Source organism: Stegastes partitus, unplaced genomic scaffold (assembly GCF_000690725.1).
Source record: "Stegastes partitus isolate 25-593 unplaced genomic scaffold, Stegastes_partitus-1.0.2 Scaffold63, whole genome shotgun sequence".
Classification (NCBI taxonomy): Eukaryota; Metazoa; Chordata; class Actinopteri; family Pomacentridae; genus Stegastes; species Stegastes partitus.
The window spans coordinates 564,327-579,497 of record NW_007577794.1 but is presented as its reverse complement, the minus strand read 5'-3'; the positions used below and the strand labels follow the sequence as shown (position 1 = coordinate 579,497).

Genomic DNA, 15,171 nt, shown 5'->3' with positions numbered 1-15,171 from the left:
ACACCTTCTATTTTGTACACCTTTGCTTGCTCTGTTGTAGCATTTTGGTATTTAAAAAAAGGATTTTGTAATGTGATGAATTCATCACTTGCATCACTCAGGATGCTGTGAAAGAGGCTGTAGGGAACTACAGGAACATGACATAACAGGTTCATGAAACATTTATAGGAGAAAAGGGCTAGAGGTTGTACTCGTGGCGGCTGACATATCTCCCCTGTGCTTAAGCTTAGGAAGCCATGAGTAAATGCACTATGACAACTTCATGATGTCAGCTAACCTAAACATTGTGCTCTTTGCCGAACCCGATGCCACAAGAACAAGAAATAAAAAAAAAATACAGTCACGGATTCAGTGCAAGTCAATTGCTTTAAGATTCTGCACTATATTTATGGAAAATGCATCACTCATCACAATACTTGCTTTCACATACTAGGAATTGTATGAAAAACATTCATATTGTCCAAAAGAAATGTAAAATAAAATAGATATTTTATCATCTTATTGCGTTAATTGCAGAGCCGGCATTCCTCCTTTAGAACAGAGTTCTACAGCAGCATTAACTATTCTATTTGAGACTGTGCAATAGCCTTGAAATCCATACTACAGTAAATGTGATTTTTCAGTATTAATTATATCTCAGATTATAACAAATGTAATCATCAGATTGATGGTCAATTAAATAAACTATGAAGAACAGTCCAGTGATGGGACTACATTACACAAAACTTCTCAAATGTATGAAACTGAATCCTCATTTTCAGACTTTAATAATAATTTTCTTGGATTACAGAACTATATATGAATATATGTCTGTAAACAATAACACAATGTGATCATATCATATTATATCAGCACAAAAACCTAGTTTTCTTCTGAGAAAACTTCATTTGACGAGGAAACTTGTGTGATATAAATGGAGGCAAATGATTAGCTACTACTCCGTGTTGTCTTATGTGTGGTTCATTAGGTCAAGATTAACAATTAAATCCCAGCTTTTAAGCAAACACAAAGAAAAATGGCTTGAAAAACTGGAAATCTAGAATTTCATGTCAGCTGGCAAACTGGTGAGGAATGTTCTATTCTATTCTATTCTATTCTATTCTATTCTATTCTATTCTATTCTATTCTATTCTATTCCATCCTGTTTGTTTTCCTGACCTGTAGCGAGCCCAGGGGAAGGTGAGACAATGGCAGGCTGGCAGTAAACTTGTTCCTGAAGTTGTCATCTGTCACCACACTGGAGGGGCCACAGAGATGCTGTCAGTCAGCCTGGGTTGCTTGCACATGATCATCTGACATGCAGACAGACATCGAGCGAGCAAGCGTGTGCACGCGCATGACTGTGTGTGGCAATGTTTTTCTGTGTGGGTAAGACTGCCTGTCTCTGCCTCCGCTCTGTTGCCGAGAATGCTCTTGTTGACTTCTCGCTTGGTAAACAGAGGGATTGTAAATCCATAACACAAAAGGTAGAAGGCAGGGAGGAGAGAGGAGAGGGAAAACCAACTTCCCCTGGCAAGTTTCCCACACCGTCAGAAAATAAAACCAGCAGACAGACAGCCAGAGAGGAGGAAGAGTGAAACAGAAGCAGAGTGAAGAGGGATTTGAATTAAGACAGAAGTTCTCACAGAACTGCGTTGGAGTGTCTATTATACTTCTTAATATGCAAGATGATTACTTCTTGCAGTTTGCTTAAAAGTTACTGCCTCCTTGCATCTATGCACATGCACACAAACACACACACACACACACACACACACACACACGCCCACACTGTTCTGAACAGTAGGAAGGGATGGATCCAGAGGGGTAAAAGCAAAATGATAAGCTGACTGGAGGGCACAAAGCTTTCTAGGCTGGTTAGTGGCGCACACACTGAATGGGGCTGTATACTGCGATAACACACTACCCCTATGGCTGGAGAGCACACACACACACACACACACACACACACACACACACACACACTTGCACAGACGCTTACTTTTTGCTTACACATACACACACATGTACTTTTCACTCACTTGTGTGCTATGCAATACGCACACAGAGAGCTTGTGGCGAGTGGCTCAAGCCTGCTGATAAGACAGAACGGAGCACTTCAAAGCAGTGATACTTTAAGATAAAAAACAACCTCAAACTAACACAGCCTCTCTAAAAAATGGCTGCCAGGCAGCGCCACGTTCCACCGCTAATGTTTCACATACAGACACATCGCTGCTCAGCCCTGCCGGCTTACCAGTTGCATAATCATGTCATTGCTCTGCTGAGGTTGGAGACACCTGCAGCAAGTTTGCCAATTACATGCTTCTTTTCTTAATCAGGGGAAGTTCCCTTGTTCAAAGCAAAAAAGCTAATGGGAGCAGCGAATTTCCAATTTTTCTGTGGTTGTTGTTGTTTTTCTGTTTTATAATTTAAGGAATCATCAGCATATTTCTTTAAAGGCGGGATGGTGGCGTCTCCTATTGCAGGAATGCAGCGTGTTTATATCAATTCTGTGAGGACAACTGATAAGAATATATACAAAGAGTCCATCAAAATCTATTAATTTTTTCGAATGAGACCTGAAGTGAGTTTGTGGTTGATTCTGAGCTATAGAACTGATTTGTAAAACTATACAAAGTGGAAAAGCAGTAGTTATGTACAAGGGCTTAAGTAGTCTTACACTGAATGAAGGCTCTTGTCGTACTTGCTTTGATAAAGTTTTCTATAATGACTTATATAAGTTATTATTCTAAAAATGCTTGGAACCAGCTGTCAAACTAATTTTTTTTGTCACCTTCTGACTAACTTCTTTCACAGTGTCTCTACAGTACCTTTAAAAAAATCCTCTTGGGAAACTTCAGGAAACTTTCAGAGACCTGTAACTTCCAGCTTCAATGTTTTGAATTATAACTAATTACTATGGCCCATCACATAGAAATTCAGATTTGATTCTTTTTCGTGGCCTGCACATTTTCTATATTTCGAACCTGACAAGAATACGGCTATGGCAATATGCTCTGCTAGCTGCTCTATTTCTATTCACTTCCTGCAAGGCAGTGGGTTTCCCTTCTACCCTATTGTCCTGGCTAGGCCTGCTTAATTTGGCATCTGCTGTTTGGCAGGAGAGAAGCGCTGCCAAGGCCAAACGCACGCAGAGTGCCTGGCTGGGGCTATCCAATCGATAAGGACAGACTGCAGGCAAGGAACAGGTGCTGTAGACTCTCTGAAGCAGAGTTCAGTCTCTGCTAAGACGGCTGTGTCGTAATCAATTTGGGGAAGAGGGAGATCGGCAGGAAGGGAGAAGAACAGGTGATGGACGCAGGTGGAGAAGACAAAGAAGAGAGAGGGCAAAACATGGGAGTGTAGACTGAGGTGTGAAACATACTATGTATTCATGTTGTTATGTTGCATAATAATTGTTAGCGGTATATAGGGTTGTGGCACCAGTTGGTGGGAAGAATATGGAAATTATTATCATATGTACTTTGTTTTAAAAGGATTCTTTTTCCATATAACAATATGACTTCAAACCTTACAATTTTGGACATTGTATTCAATAAGACATGCCTAAAATGTTTTGATTCTAGGATTAACACTTTGATGATTGCTTTTTTAAAAAAAAATAAAAAAAATTGTAATGGCATCTCAAAATATGGGGGTATAAGCAATCAACGGTTTCCACCCTGTAAACAATCATAAAACATACAAAGTAAATCTGCCTTCATTTTGACAGAGCTGAATCATCTCAAGTGGCGTGAACAGCTCAAGGACTCAACACACTTGCACACAAACACACAACCTGGTTCGACGGGCCAGAAAATGTGCCGAGGTTTAGTCTAATCAGTGATCTGGTGAAAGAGGGTCTCCACTTCAACCATTAACTCTTGTTATTCTCTCCACTTTAGCTTGTTTCCAACATTTCCTGCACTGCTTAGCTCTGCTGCTTGATTGCAATCTGGTGTCAAGGAAGGGAGAAGGGAGAGGAGAGTAGAGGAGAGGAGAAGAGGAGAGAGGAAGGGGGAGGTGGGTGAGGATGGAGGAAATACTTGGAGAGGGGAGTAAAGACAATAGATACTCCATGCTTGACTTCCTTAGGAAATGGAACTCTGTGATTGAGGCCATTAAGAGTTCAAAGGTGAACCTTTAAATTATTGTAACCTGACAGAGTGGGAGCTAAAGGTTGGCTCTGTATAACTGTGTATTTAATAGACTACAATAGAACTCTAGTGTTTGATTACTGTCCAAATAAGACTGATAATGTCCTTTTGACACTATAAATATTTGACTGTAGTAAGCATTGGGTTAATACAATTTTTAATAGGGGTTAGAAGATTTTACTTATGGTTAAAACAGTGGTTACGGGACTTCTTCACATCTCTGTGTAACTCAACACCTAAATCATGACAATAATATGTTAAAATTTTCTGCCTAATTAAGATAAGAGAACATTTTAAAACGTAACCCTTAAATGTTTTCAGAAATTTCCTAATTATTTCCTTTTTTAAAAATGTAGATATTGTTAAGAAGCCAAGTTTGACACTGTTTTGTCACAGGAAAATGAGCTGTACGCAAAGATTTGTGGTCAATTTTGAGCTAAAGGAACTTATTTCTAAAAGCATATAAATTGTATAAAGCACTAGTTATGTACAAGGGCTGAAGTAATCCTGCACATGCTGAATGCTTTGGTCGTATTTGTTTTGATAAAGTTGATAATTACTTATATAAGTTATAATTCTAAAAAAAAAACAAAAAAACTTGAAAGCAGCTGTCAAACTGTGATTTTTTTGTCACCTTCAAAATAACTTTCTTTCTTTCTTTCTTTCTTTTTTTCCTGTTTTTTTTTTTTAGTTTTTTTTTAAACAGTGCCTCTGTACAACATAACAAAAAATCCTCCAGGGAAACTTCAGAAAACTTTCAGAATTACATATCTTTCTTTTAACAATAATTTCAGCGCGCTGGCTGTCCCGCAGAATATGCAATCAGATTGTCTCATTTGAACTTAAGACCTTAAGTAGATCATCACCTTAAAGGGCAGTGAGATAGCACCAGGGGGAGAATCTAGGGTAATCTATCTTAAGAACGTGAGAATGTGCACCAAAAAGAAAGAACAAAGGAAAAGGGGTAGCAAGAGATAATGACGAGAGGGAGAAGAAGAAGAGGAGTAAATCAAAGATAGAAAAGGCATTGCGTACAAGTTAGTATCTTCTCCGTTATAGCCCTGTTTGCCCCTCCCGTCCTGAAGATGCGGATAACATGAATAATTTTGCGACTTTGTTGGGAAAACTTTCTAAAGTGTGGCAAGGCAGACTGGAGGTGATAAATTATTCAAATGTTTCATCGGAGCCATGCCGCTTGCGTAGGGCAAGCCTCTATAATATGCATGTAAGAAGACATGATGAAACAACTTCATAAACAGTAGAGAATGAGAGAGTGTTTGGGGATTGTGGGCTGGGAGAAAGGGGTGATGCAGAGACAAGTGACTTTGACTCTGACTTTACATAGGCATTCACTAGGTCTCTATAATATATACATCTAAGGACACTCAATGGAATGGCCCTGTGTGATGTGGGAAAGGGTTGGGAGCAGAAAAGGAGGGCAGATTAGGCGGGAGATAAGGATGGCAAAAAGAAAAGCAGTTAAAAAGAAAGATGTGTGAAAAGGAAAAAGGAAATATTAAGATTCCTGCCATTGTGAGTGTAAGTGTTTATGTGAGAGACAGGGAGAGAAAGAATGGGGATTTAACAGACAAAGAAGAAACACAAACAGACATGGGAAACAATAAATGGAGAGAGGCAGTTCACTTTCTTGTTAAGTACCAAGGGAGAAAGAATATGCATTTCAAAAAGATAATTTTCTGCTGCATGTTGCATTAACGCCATGATAGAATACATGGGAGAGAACCTTTATATTATCCGTTAGCCCAAGGTGAACTAAGCCCGCTGCATTTATTTCTCCCTCGCCAAGTTTAAGTTCTTATGTTTAAAACAAACCCCTTGTGATATACTATAAAGGGCTAGGCATTTTTCAATACCAGGGTCAGGCCAGTCTTTCAATACCTTATACTATAAGGGCTATAAACACTTTTCTCTAAACCCATTTTTGTTCATTTATATCAAAAAGCCAACAGCACCAACATTAGACTTTTGCTGAAATGTTTTAGTACAGAACTGGCAGGATATGAATTAAATTAATAGGCTTATATCTGATCAAAAACTGTTATGTCATAAAAAAAAAAAAATGTTGAGATGTGATACCCAGTCCTGTTGTACATTAGCAAAGGGAAGTCCCTTTTGAAATAAAGAAAATGTAATTTGACTTAGGTTTCTTTTATTGCAGTATTGTATTCCAGTACATTTCAAGTTGCCTATACTACAGAGCAAAAACAAAAGTCGCATGGACCAAAAAAAAAAAAAAAAAAACCCTTAAAAAAAAGACAAATCATGTGAGACTGGACAAATCAACAACTACAGAGCAAAAGCTGGTGAGTGTGTGGATGCTGCAGGGCAGATCTCCATGTCCAGGGCGGACACTCAGCACTCAGCCGACACCAGGCTGTGACAGATACTGTACAACTGGGCTCTGTGTCCACTGAGCAGGACAGGAACGCACAACAACAAAAGAAAGGATGCTGTCATTATGGGAAATATGTTTGGAATTACTTTGGCAAAAGTAAAAAAAAAAAAAAAAAGCACTGTATTTAATTAATTTCTGAGTTAATGCAGCACCTGGTGCGCGATTCAGTAACCCAAAGCAAACACACACACATTGTTGCATAGTCAACAAGTGCACAATGTTCTAGTTAACGTACTCATGGTGGATATGAACCCCACAGCTGTGACTTTGACATTTCTGCTGCTTTTTTACTGTTTTACTGTACTGTTGTGACTGCAAGCATGTTTATTCTCCAGAATGCTTTAAACTTTGAGGACAACAGAGGTATCAGGGAGGCGGAATGTACTGATGAGCAAAAGATGATCTTATGGGAAGACCGGGATTAGACGTTGTGGTGCTCGCTCAACCAGGTGAGTGCAACAACAAATCTCTGATATCCCTGTCCAGAGGAGAAGGTCAACAACCACTGCCTTCCAGCATAGCAACACTCCAACGCTGTGCTGCTTTCACATGCAACGTGAAGGATTCAGTGGTGTCTAGCAGCCAGGTTGTAGATTGTAATCAACTTACCCTCCCTTTCCAAACATGTAGGAGAATCTATGGTTGCTGCTAAAACCGCTGAGGTTACTGTCCCGGTAGTCTTTTCCAGGCCACTGTAGAAACGTGGCAACATGCCTGATTCTATGAAATAGGACCTGCTCCCTCTGTAGATATAAAGGACTTATTTTAAGGTAACAAACACACAATTGTTATTTTCACATAATACAACATAATTAAGAACAATATATTCAATTTCAGATAAATTTCCCTAAATCCTACACACTTAACCTTTGATAGCTGTTGTGCAGTTTATACATCTCTGTGTTTTCTGCCTCAGTGATGCTTTATTATACTGTTAATTCTGTATGAAGCAACAGGTCATATGTAGCCTAAAATATGCAATCTGCACCTATATTACTAAGTGACTTTATGTATTTATCAGTTTTCTTTAATTGTCTGAGTTTTGTCCTCGGTTCTATTTAGTTCTGAGGTGTCACTACAGGATGAAAATGCTCGTCTACAGAGTAAGAACTGAATGATTTTATTGTTTTGGTTTGGATTTCTTGGTGGGGTTCTCACCTGTGCATGGTGTGATAAAGATGTAATAATATATAATACAGATGTTCCTTAAGTTAATACGATGATGATCATCATGTAACATGTTTCTTTCAACACATCCGCTTTTTTTAAAAAGTAAGTTGCTCAGAGTACCTTTTAACTTGCTTATCTTTTATTTTTTTAGAATATGTTTTACACAGGTATTTTTACTCAAGTGCAGTATTATACTGCTGTAAAAAAATCTTTAAAGTACTATTACTGGTACTAGTTTTCCAGCACTCTTTTCATCCCTGGCCAGCAAACACTTTAGTGTGCCAAAGTGACTGTGTTCACATTCAGATGTGTGTTCTAAAACCACACAGTGTAAGTGTTTCAGAGTGAACTCTTTTCAACCGTCCGCCTTTGTTATCCAGCCGGACAGACACAACAAAGTAATCGGTGCTCTCTTTGTTGTACCCCAATTACACTCAGTCCACAGTGGCCTACCTCATCCTTCCCTGAGAACATGGCCCATTTCCTGTCTCATTTTATATCTGAAGAAGTCCATATGAGCTGAAACAAAAACAGCATGTGCATTAAGCTACATCAGTAATGAGTGGAAACCCTAAGCATGGCCCCTTTCCTTGGTCTGTTTCCTGAACTGACTAAGGAAAAGAAAAGAAAAGAAAAAAAATAGAGCTGGAACATGGCAGGTTTGACTACAGTAACCTTACAGTATGTTTTATGCATTTATAGTAGGTAAAGTGAACCGCAAACCTCTTTTCTCTAAGTTTCTACAGCAAAAAGAGCAAAAAAATTTGTGTCAAGATGCCACAGAATAAAACATGATCCACTTTCACACAGTGAATCGACTAGTCGGCTCATTTTCAAAAGAATGAGAAAATCATGCAGTTAAGGTAGTTAATTTATTCCTTGTCTTCATTGAGTGAGGGAGCAGAGCGAGGACGAGAGTAAAAGAGCGGAGCAGCATTGATTGTATGTATTTATCCCCCGCTGGTCAGCAGTCTGGCTTGTTGCTGTGCACTGGAGGTCATTCTCCACATTGAATCCCCATTGATCTCCTCTTTAGAGCCTCCTGAGACACCAAGAGCTCCATTATGAGAGTGATCACACTCTCATGCGTACACCAATAAACACATATAGGCGCTCATGAATAGAGGAACACAAACTCATGCTGTAAGTACATTAGCGCATGAGCATGCACATCATTATGCACGTGTAAACACACACATATTCACATTTTTACAGCACGGCCTCCCTGCACACACACATGCACACACACACACACACTAATCGGTAGAAACCAAGTTTAATGCTGCCTCTCTCTATAATTTCTTGTACTGCGCCTCCTAACTGCATGTAAGAGCATGCGTTAATTCAGACATCATTTAATAAGACACGCAGCCAGACTGCCTTGACCACTCCATAGAAAGGTGCTGAAAGGCAATTACGCTGGGCAAATAGCCCTTCAGGCTCCAGGGGCATAAGCCCTTCCATCCAGAGGAAAGAGCGAGAGGAGGGTGGACTCTAACCTCACACCAGAGTTGCAAGAGAGTCACTCTGGGTTAGACAGTATTCTTAGCTCTTGCAGATGGACACAGCACTGGTATTCCCAAAAAACGTGCACTTTCGTTGATCCGAATGAGTCATCCTGCAAAACTGTATTCATGACCCTTCCTTGGTTAGACACTGTACTTTATATTTCCCTCTTTAACCTTCATTTGACCTGATTTCCTGATTCATATGTGCCCACCCCTGCGTAAAGGGTCACTTCACCCTATTTAATCTTGTTTCCCTACTTAACCTCAGTGGCATTTACCACTAATGTTTTTTGGATTTCCATCAATTAGATTTCTGAAACTGACCAATCACGAGAATGAATTTGAGGTGCTTAAGGGATTTAAAAGCTGCACATGTGGACAGTGGATTTGTCAAAGGTTTTTGCTAAACACAGGTGACTGCTAGCTTTGACTGAAAAAAAAAAAAAAAGTGTCACAAGATCAGTGAGACTGAACCAAAACAGCAAAGTTAAACTGAAAGGATGAGCTGAAATATGCTGTCACACTCATAATCATCTGAGGTTTTGTCACAACAAATGGCTCCTGTCACATTACATGTAGTCATTAGATCTATTGTTACTATAAAAATATCAATCAGTGCAGCTTAAAAAAAAGAATACATTGCAAGATCTCACTGTCAACTGCTCTAATTGGAACTGCTTTCTACTGAAAAAACAAAAAAAAGGCACCTATAAAAATCATCGGTGGTTTGTGTTGTGCTTTAGCATTTATATGTTTGCAAATGCATTAGCAGACTTCAAGCCGCTGTGAATGGTAACAACTCTTGACAGCAGATTGGAATGAATGCATATGTCAAACACAGGTTGAAGCATCTTCAGATAGGTATCATATATAAGGATGAAAGTGGTATCGTCGTGTCCTCCCTCCAGACACTCCTGGCTCCATTCACGAGAAATGCATTATGATTTGTTAAGCAGCTGGGGGAAACTAAAGAGAAAGCTGGCAAGTGGTACAGTAAAAGGCAAGAGGCATTTACAGTATGTAAGGCTCAGCATAACATCATCTGAGATATTCTTTGAAAGGTAGACATCAAGGCAGCCCTTATGATGTCTTTCTCATTTCCATAAATAGCAACTCTGTTGACATCTACAATTTCAGTGACACTGGTATATTCAGGACCAGCTGTAAAAGTATTCTGGAGGTTCTTTTTTTTTTACTTCTAAAAACATGCAGATATCACGGGTGGAGTGGCGGGGGAACAGTCATAATTGAGAACCATGACAGCGCAGATGGTGCTATTTCTTTTCTTCCTCTTCAAGTAATTTTGCAGAATTAATTATTGGAGGAAGATTAGTGTCTGTAAGTATTCCTTATGTCACAACAACAATCAGGAGGAAAAAAAAGCATTTATCATTAAAATGAATATTAAAAGCAGTACAAATACGCTAAGGTATTTCATGTGATTTTGAAAAAGTCTCATCACAGCCAGGCTAATACATGTAGCAAGGAATAATTCTTGAACTCGCATAATATTTTTTGCTATGAATGAAACAACAATGAGAGAAGGAAGAGGTGGAGAAGAAACTATTGGGTTATGTGTTGGACCTACCGTTGTTGCCGAAGTCCAGTGAGTACTTGACCACGTGGTAGTTATTCCACACGTACAGCAGGTTGTCTCTAGGGTTGTAATCCACTGCAGCGATGTACTGGTAGGAATTAGGGAATGGTATGTTAACCGTCATTTCCTTGCCCTTATCAGTGTTGTACATGTAGTCAATCTTGTTCCCTGTCCCTTCGTTGTCATCATCCTCATATACGGTTTTGACAACGTACAGGACTCCGCAGATCATGAAGGCATTGGAGGCAGAGCGTTTGTCATAGCTGGTGTCCCAGGAACCCTCAATGCGCAGGGTGTACGGGTTGAGCTGGCTCACCACGATGCGCCCATTGTTCTGCTCTGTTGCATAGATCACCCACAGTCCGTTCTCATCCACTGCCAGGTCGATGTCAGATTTGCCCCCCCAGCGATATGGTGAGGTATCGTGGTAGTTGGCGTTGGCAATGATTGCCTCACCACTCTTGATGCGTGTGCGAAGGTCGAACTTTACAATGTTGCGCGTGCGCTCCTTGTTGAAGAACAGCGCACCGTCGTACACGACAAAACCCGTCCCATCCACACGGTGCGGCAGTTTATACGTGGTGGTGGGACGGCCTGCGATGAAGTCCTCCTTTGACGAATACTCTGTGAGTGTGTCTGTGCGGTACGGTGTCCAGGGCATGTAGTAGATCTTATCAGAGGCTTGCAGCGGGTCTTTGCACCACGCACCAGATTGGTGATCTGACTCAAAGAGATGTTCACTTTGGTATACTCCCCGCAGAATGCCAGGACACAGAAAAACTGAGGAATAAATGACAACATTTTCACATTAGATCCATTTTTTGCGCACTTGATGTAAAATGCCAACTATTCTCTCTAGAGTTTCTGACAGTGCCTGCGAAATGTTTGCCTCTTTTCATAAATGTTCATAAATAATGGAACACTGTGTTTTAACTCAACCTTAACCACCAGTGAATGACGATGACATGATAGGCTTACTGTGTTGTGATTTGGATGTTGTAGAGTCACTGTCATCCTTAAGCACAGCAACAGTATGCCTTCTATTCAACAGATAATACCCTGCTCTCACAGCTAAGAGATGAAGAGAAAATGGCACATTTTGTTCTACTTCCACACTTTCCCTCTATTCCCAATTCTCCCTCCCTCTTCGGCTCCTCATTAGTCTCGCAGCTCTTTCTTCCTTTCTCTCCCTTTCTATTTCTGTCAGGAACAACCAACTGTAGAATCGAACATATCTTTTATTGTCTGCTGTTTCTGCAGTTGTTACAATAATTCTTTTCCCACCCCATGCTCAGTATTCCCATCTTGGAATTCTAGGGTCATGTTTTATGAGGGATGTGGGAGACGTAGTAAATTCTGGGAAGCCAGAGCGACCAATGTCATAGGAACCTTTGTAATTTAACAGGAATGCCGTCACATACACACACATCCACACAGCAGACGTGCCAGATGTGCGCTGTGGTTTTACCATTCTTCTCAATAATAGAATTCCAGATCCCACGCAAAAGCCTGGGAATATTGATTGAATTTTCATTGGCTATTCAAAGCACTGGCATCACTTACATATCATAGGGAAGCATTCAAAGTATTAAATGTCAATGTAATTCTGTGTTCATTGGCTCATCATAAAAATGTGCTCGACCCATGGAGAGTTTGTTAAGTGACATTCTACACAATACCGTGGAATAATGTGGGGCTAGAGTGTGTCTAATGAGAAGCAGTGTTTTCAAATTGCCTCTATATGCTGAGATCAAGCTGTCTTAATATAGCAGCGATGACTTTGAAAGAGATGTCATGCTGCCATGAGGTACAAAAGGCTTCAGGCTCTGGCATCAAAAAATGACGCCCAATCCCAGATTTTGAGCATGTGTGCATGTGTGCATGTGTAGACTGTGCTTGCTTCACAGACTTACCTTTTTGTTCTACTTCTGCATAGGCCATGGGCAAAAGATTTGAAGAAAAAAAAAGAGAGAGAGAACAAGAGAGAGAGAGAAAGAAAGAGATAGAGACAAGAGACAAAAATAGATTAATGATGCAATAATAAGGAAATCATGATAATACAATCTCAGATCTCCATAATCGTCCTCATATTTCATCCTAACCTTGTGAGAGTGCCAGGATGCTCTCCATGTGTGATTGGTAATAACATTACATAAGCGTCTGAGGAGACTGTGCTGCAATGGGGAAACTATCTGACAGCATTGCATCTCACATATGTTGCACACATACGTACGGGGGAGCAGAGACACGCTTGACATGAAAGGAGAGAGAGGGACACTGGGAAAAGAGCACGATGAAACATGTGCAAACATGCCAACATTCACAGTGTCCACAGTGGTCGTATAACAAGTGCAGGGAGAAAAAAAAATACAGCATTATAAAATGACCTGAGATAATGAGTTCTTTAATGTATGCTAATAGCAACAGAGCAATGAAAACCAGAAAATTGATTTGATTAGTGGGATTGCATTTCAACGGACCAGCCAAAACTGCCACATTAAAATGCTTTCTGATGCAGTGCGTGAGCTAATGCTTTGTGTATGTCATGTAATCTGTGTGACTCTGTGTACGAGTGTGCAAGCATCTGCGTGTGGAGGCAGCAGCATACTGAATGCACCAGTTTGCTTCAACCCAAAACACCAATTCCCTGTCTATTATATTCAAACCGCTATCCTTAGAGCTTCAGCAAAGGGTTGTTCCTGTCGCCCTGCAATGAAATGTGCACACTTGCTTGAAACCTCTTAAACATATGAATTTCATTCCACCTTGGTCCCTGGGGTACTGAGTGGAATGTGAACACGGCAGAAACCTAATCCTGCAGGCAGTGCCCTTGTGTCTTTCAAGACTGTTAGAGACCTGCTGAATGGAACTAGTCTCCAGAGAGGAGAGGAGAGGAGAGGAGAGGAAAGGAGAGGAGAGGAGAGGAGAGGAAGGCAAAGTCCTCAAAGCAAAAAACATTTGGAAGAACTTCCGGATAGCGCATGTTTAAATATAGCACAAGTGCACTACATATTGCACAGCACATGCATAAATTCTTTAAAACATTAAAGCCAAGACTCATCATCAGCCATAAGACATACAGAAACATGCGTGACACACACACACACACACACACACACACACAGACACACACACACACACACAGAAGTAACCATTAAATCCGAGTCTCATGAAAAATGCATGGTAACTGGTGCAGCTTAGCACAACTCCCGATAAATAAGCAATCTCTGGAAGAAGATCGTGTTAAACCTAAAACAAGTGTGTACATGCATGTGTGTGAGAGTGTGTGTGTGTGAGTGTGCCATTACGAGTTAAGATATAAAATGGTTGACACACAAGAAAGCAGCTCCCTTGCAAGCAGCCAGTCTGTCTATGGGGAGGGGAGCGTGCGACGGAACGACACATGAACGTACTGAAGGCAAGCACACATACACAGTGTATAAACCGTACAGAGAGACACATCGTGGTTGAGAAGACGGGGATTAATGACACCAAACAACAAGGCCCTCACAGTACCTGAGGCTCTTATATAGCCGCTCAGATACAGAGGAAAAAACATGCAGAGTTCAAGGTTGCCCGCAACTAATAGATTTCAAATGAAAAAGTGTGGTGGCAACAAGCACCAAATGGCACACAAAATGTCAAACAAATGTCGTTCAATTTGTACCGCTGCTCATTGTTTCGCCAGATTAATGGACGTCTCTGTTGGTGAACTCTGTGCAGGACTTTTTTTTTTTTTCTGCGCAGGTATCTCTGTTTTAATCTCTAGGGCGACAGTAAGAAATGAAAGTTTTTCACAAATCAAAGTCATTAATTTTTCAGTGCACAGGATTTGACAGAGTGAATATAGGTTGGTAAGATAGTTGTTGAAACCTCAAGGTTTTGTCAAGGGTAGCTTAAGATGATGCAAGAGATGAGAAGTCTTTTGTGCTGCTGCTAATTCAGCCGCGGAGTGTGGCTAAAAGAAGAAGAGAAAAAATATGGACTGTGACAACTTGCCAAAAAATGTCCTTGTTTCCAAGAAAACGTCAACAAGAAAGCATCTTCTCTCAATCTCTTTCTCGGTGTTATTCATAATTGAATTCTGCAGAGATAGCGGCATGTTTTTATCTATCCGGTATCTTTGACTGATCATTTGCAAAACTACTTAGAATGCAGTATTGAATAGTTAGCTATGCAGCTACAGAAGGAAAAAAAAATAATTCTGCTCATTTATTCCTAGAAAGGCTTTGAATGAATATTAGAAAACAATAGCGGCGGAATAGCGCTAACATTAGTTCTGTTTGGTGAGGATGTGTCGCCTGTCTGGTTTAAATCATCTAATTATTCATTAATATCTGT

At 40.3% G+C, this 15,171-nt stretch overlaps 1 protein-coding gene across 7 annotated transcripts in view; it reads right to left on the bottom strand.

The window, feature by feature from the left end:
* adgrl3.1 (adhesion G protein-coupled receptor L3.1) overlaps nucleotides 1–15,171 on the bottom strand; it is a 115,263-nt gene that overhangs the window by 44,365 nt on the left and 55,727 nt on the right. For all 7 annotated transcript variants that reach the window (XM_008276002.1, XM_008276000.1, XM_008276001.1 and 4 more), the window contains 2 exons: nucleotides 12,744–12,758; nucleotides 10,822–11,610 (listed from right to left, as the gene is read on the bottom strand). In XM_008276002.1, the coding sequence (XP_008274224.1) occupies nucleotides 10,822–11,610; nucleotides 12,744–12,758 (804 nt within the window). The remainder of the gene's footprint in view (nucleotides 1–10,821; nucleotides 11,611–12,743; nucleotides 12,759–15,171) is intronic.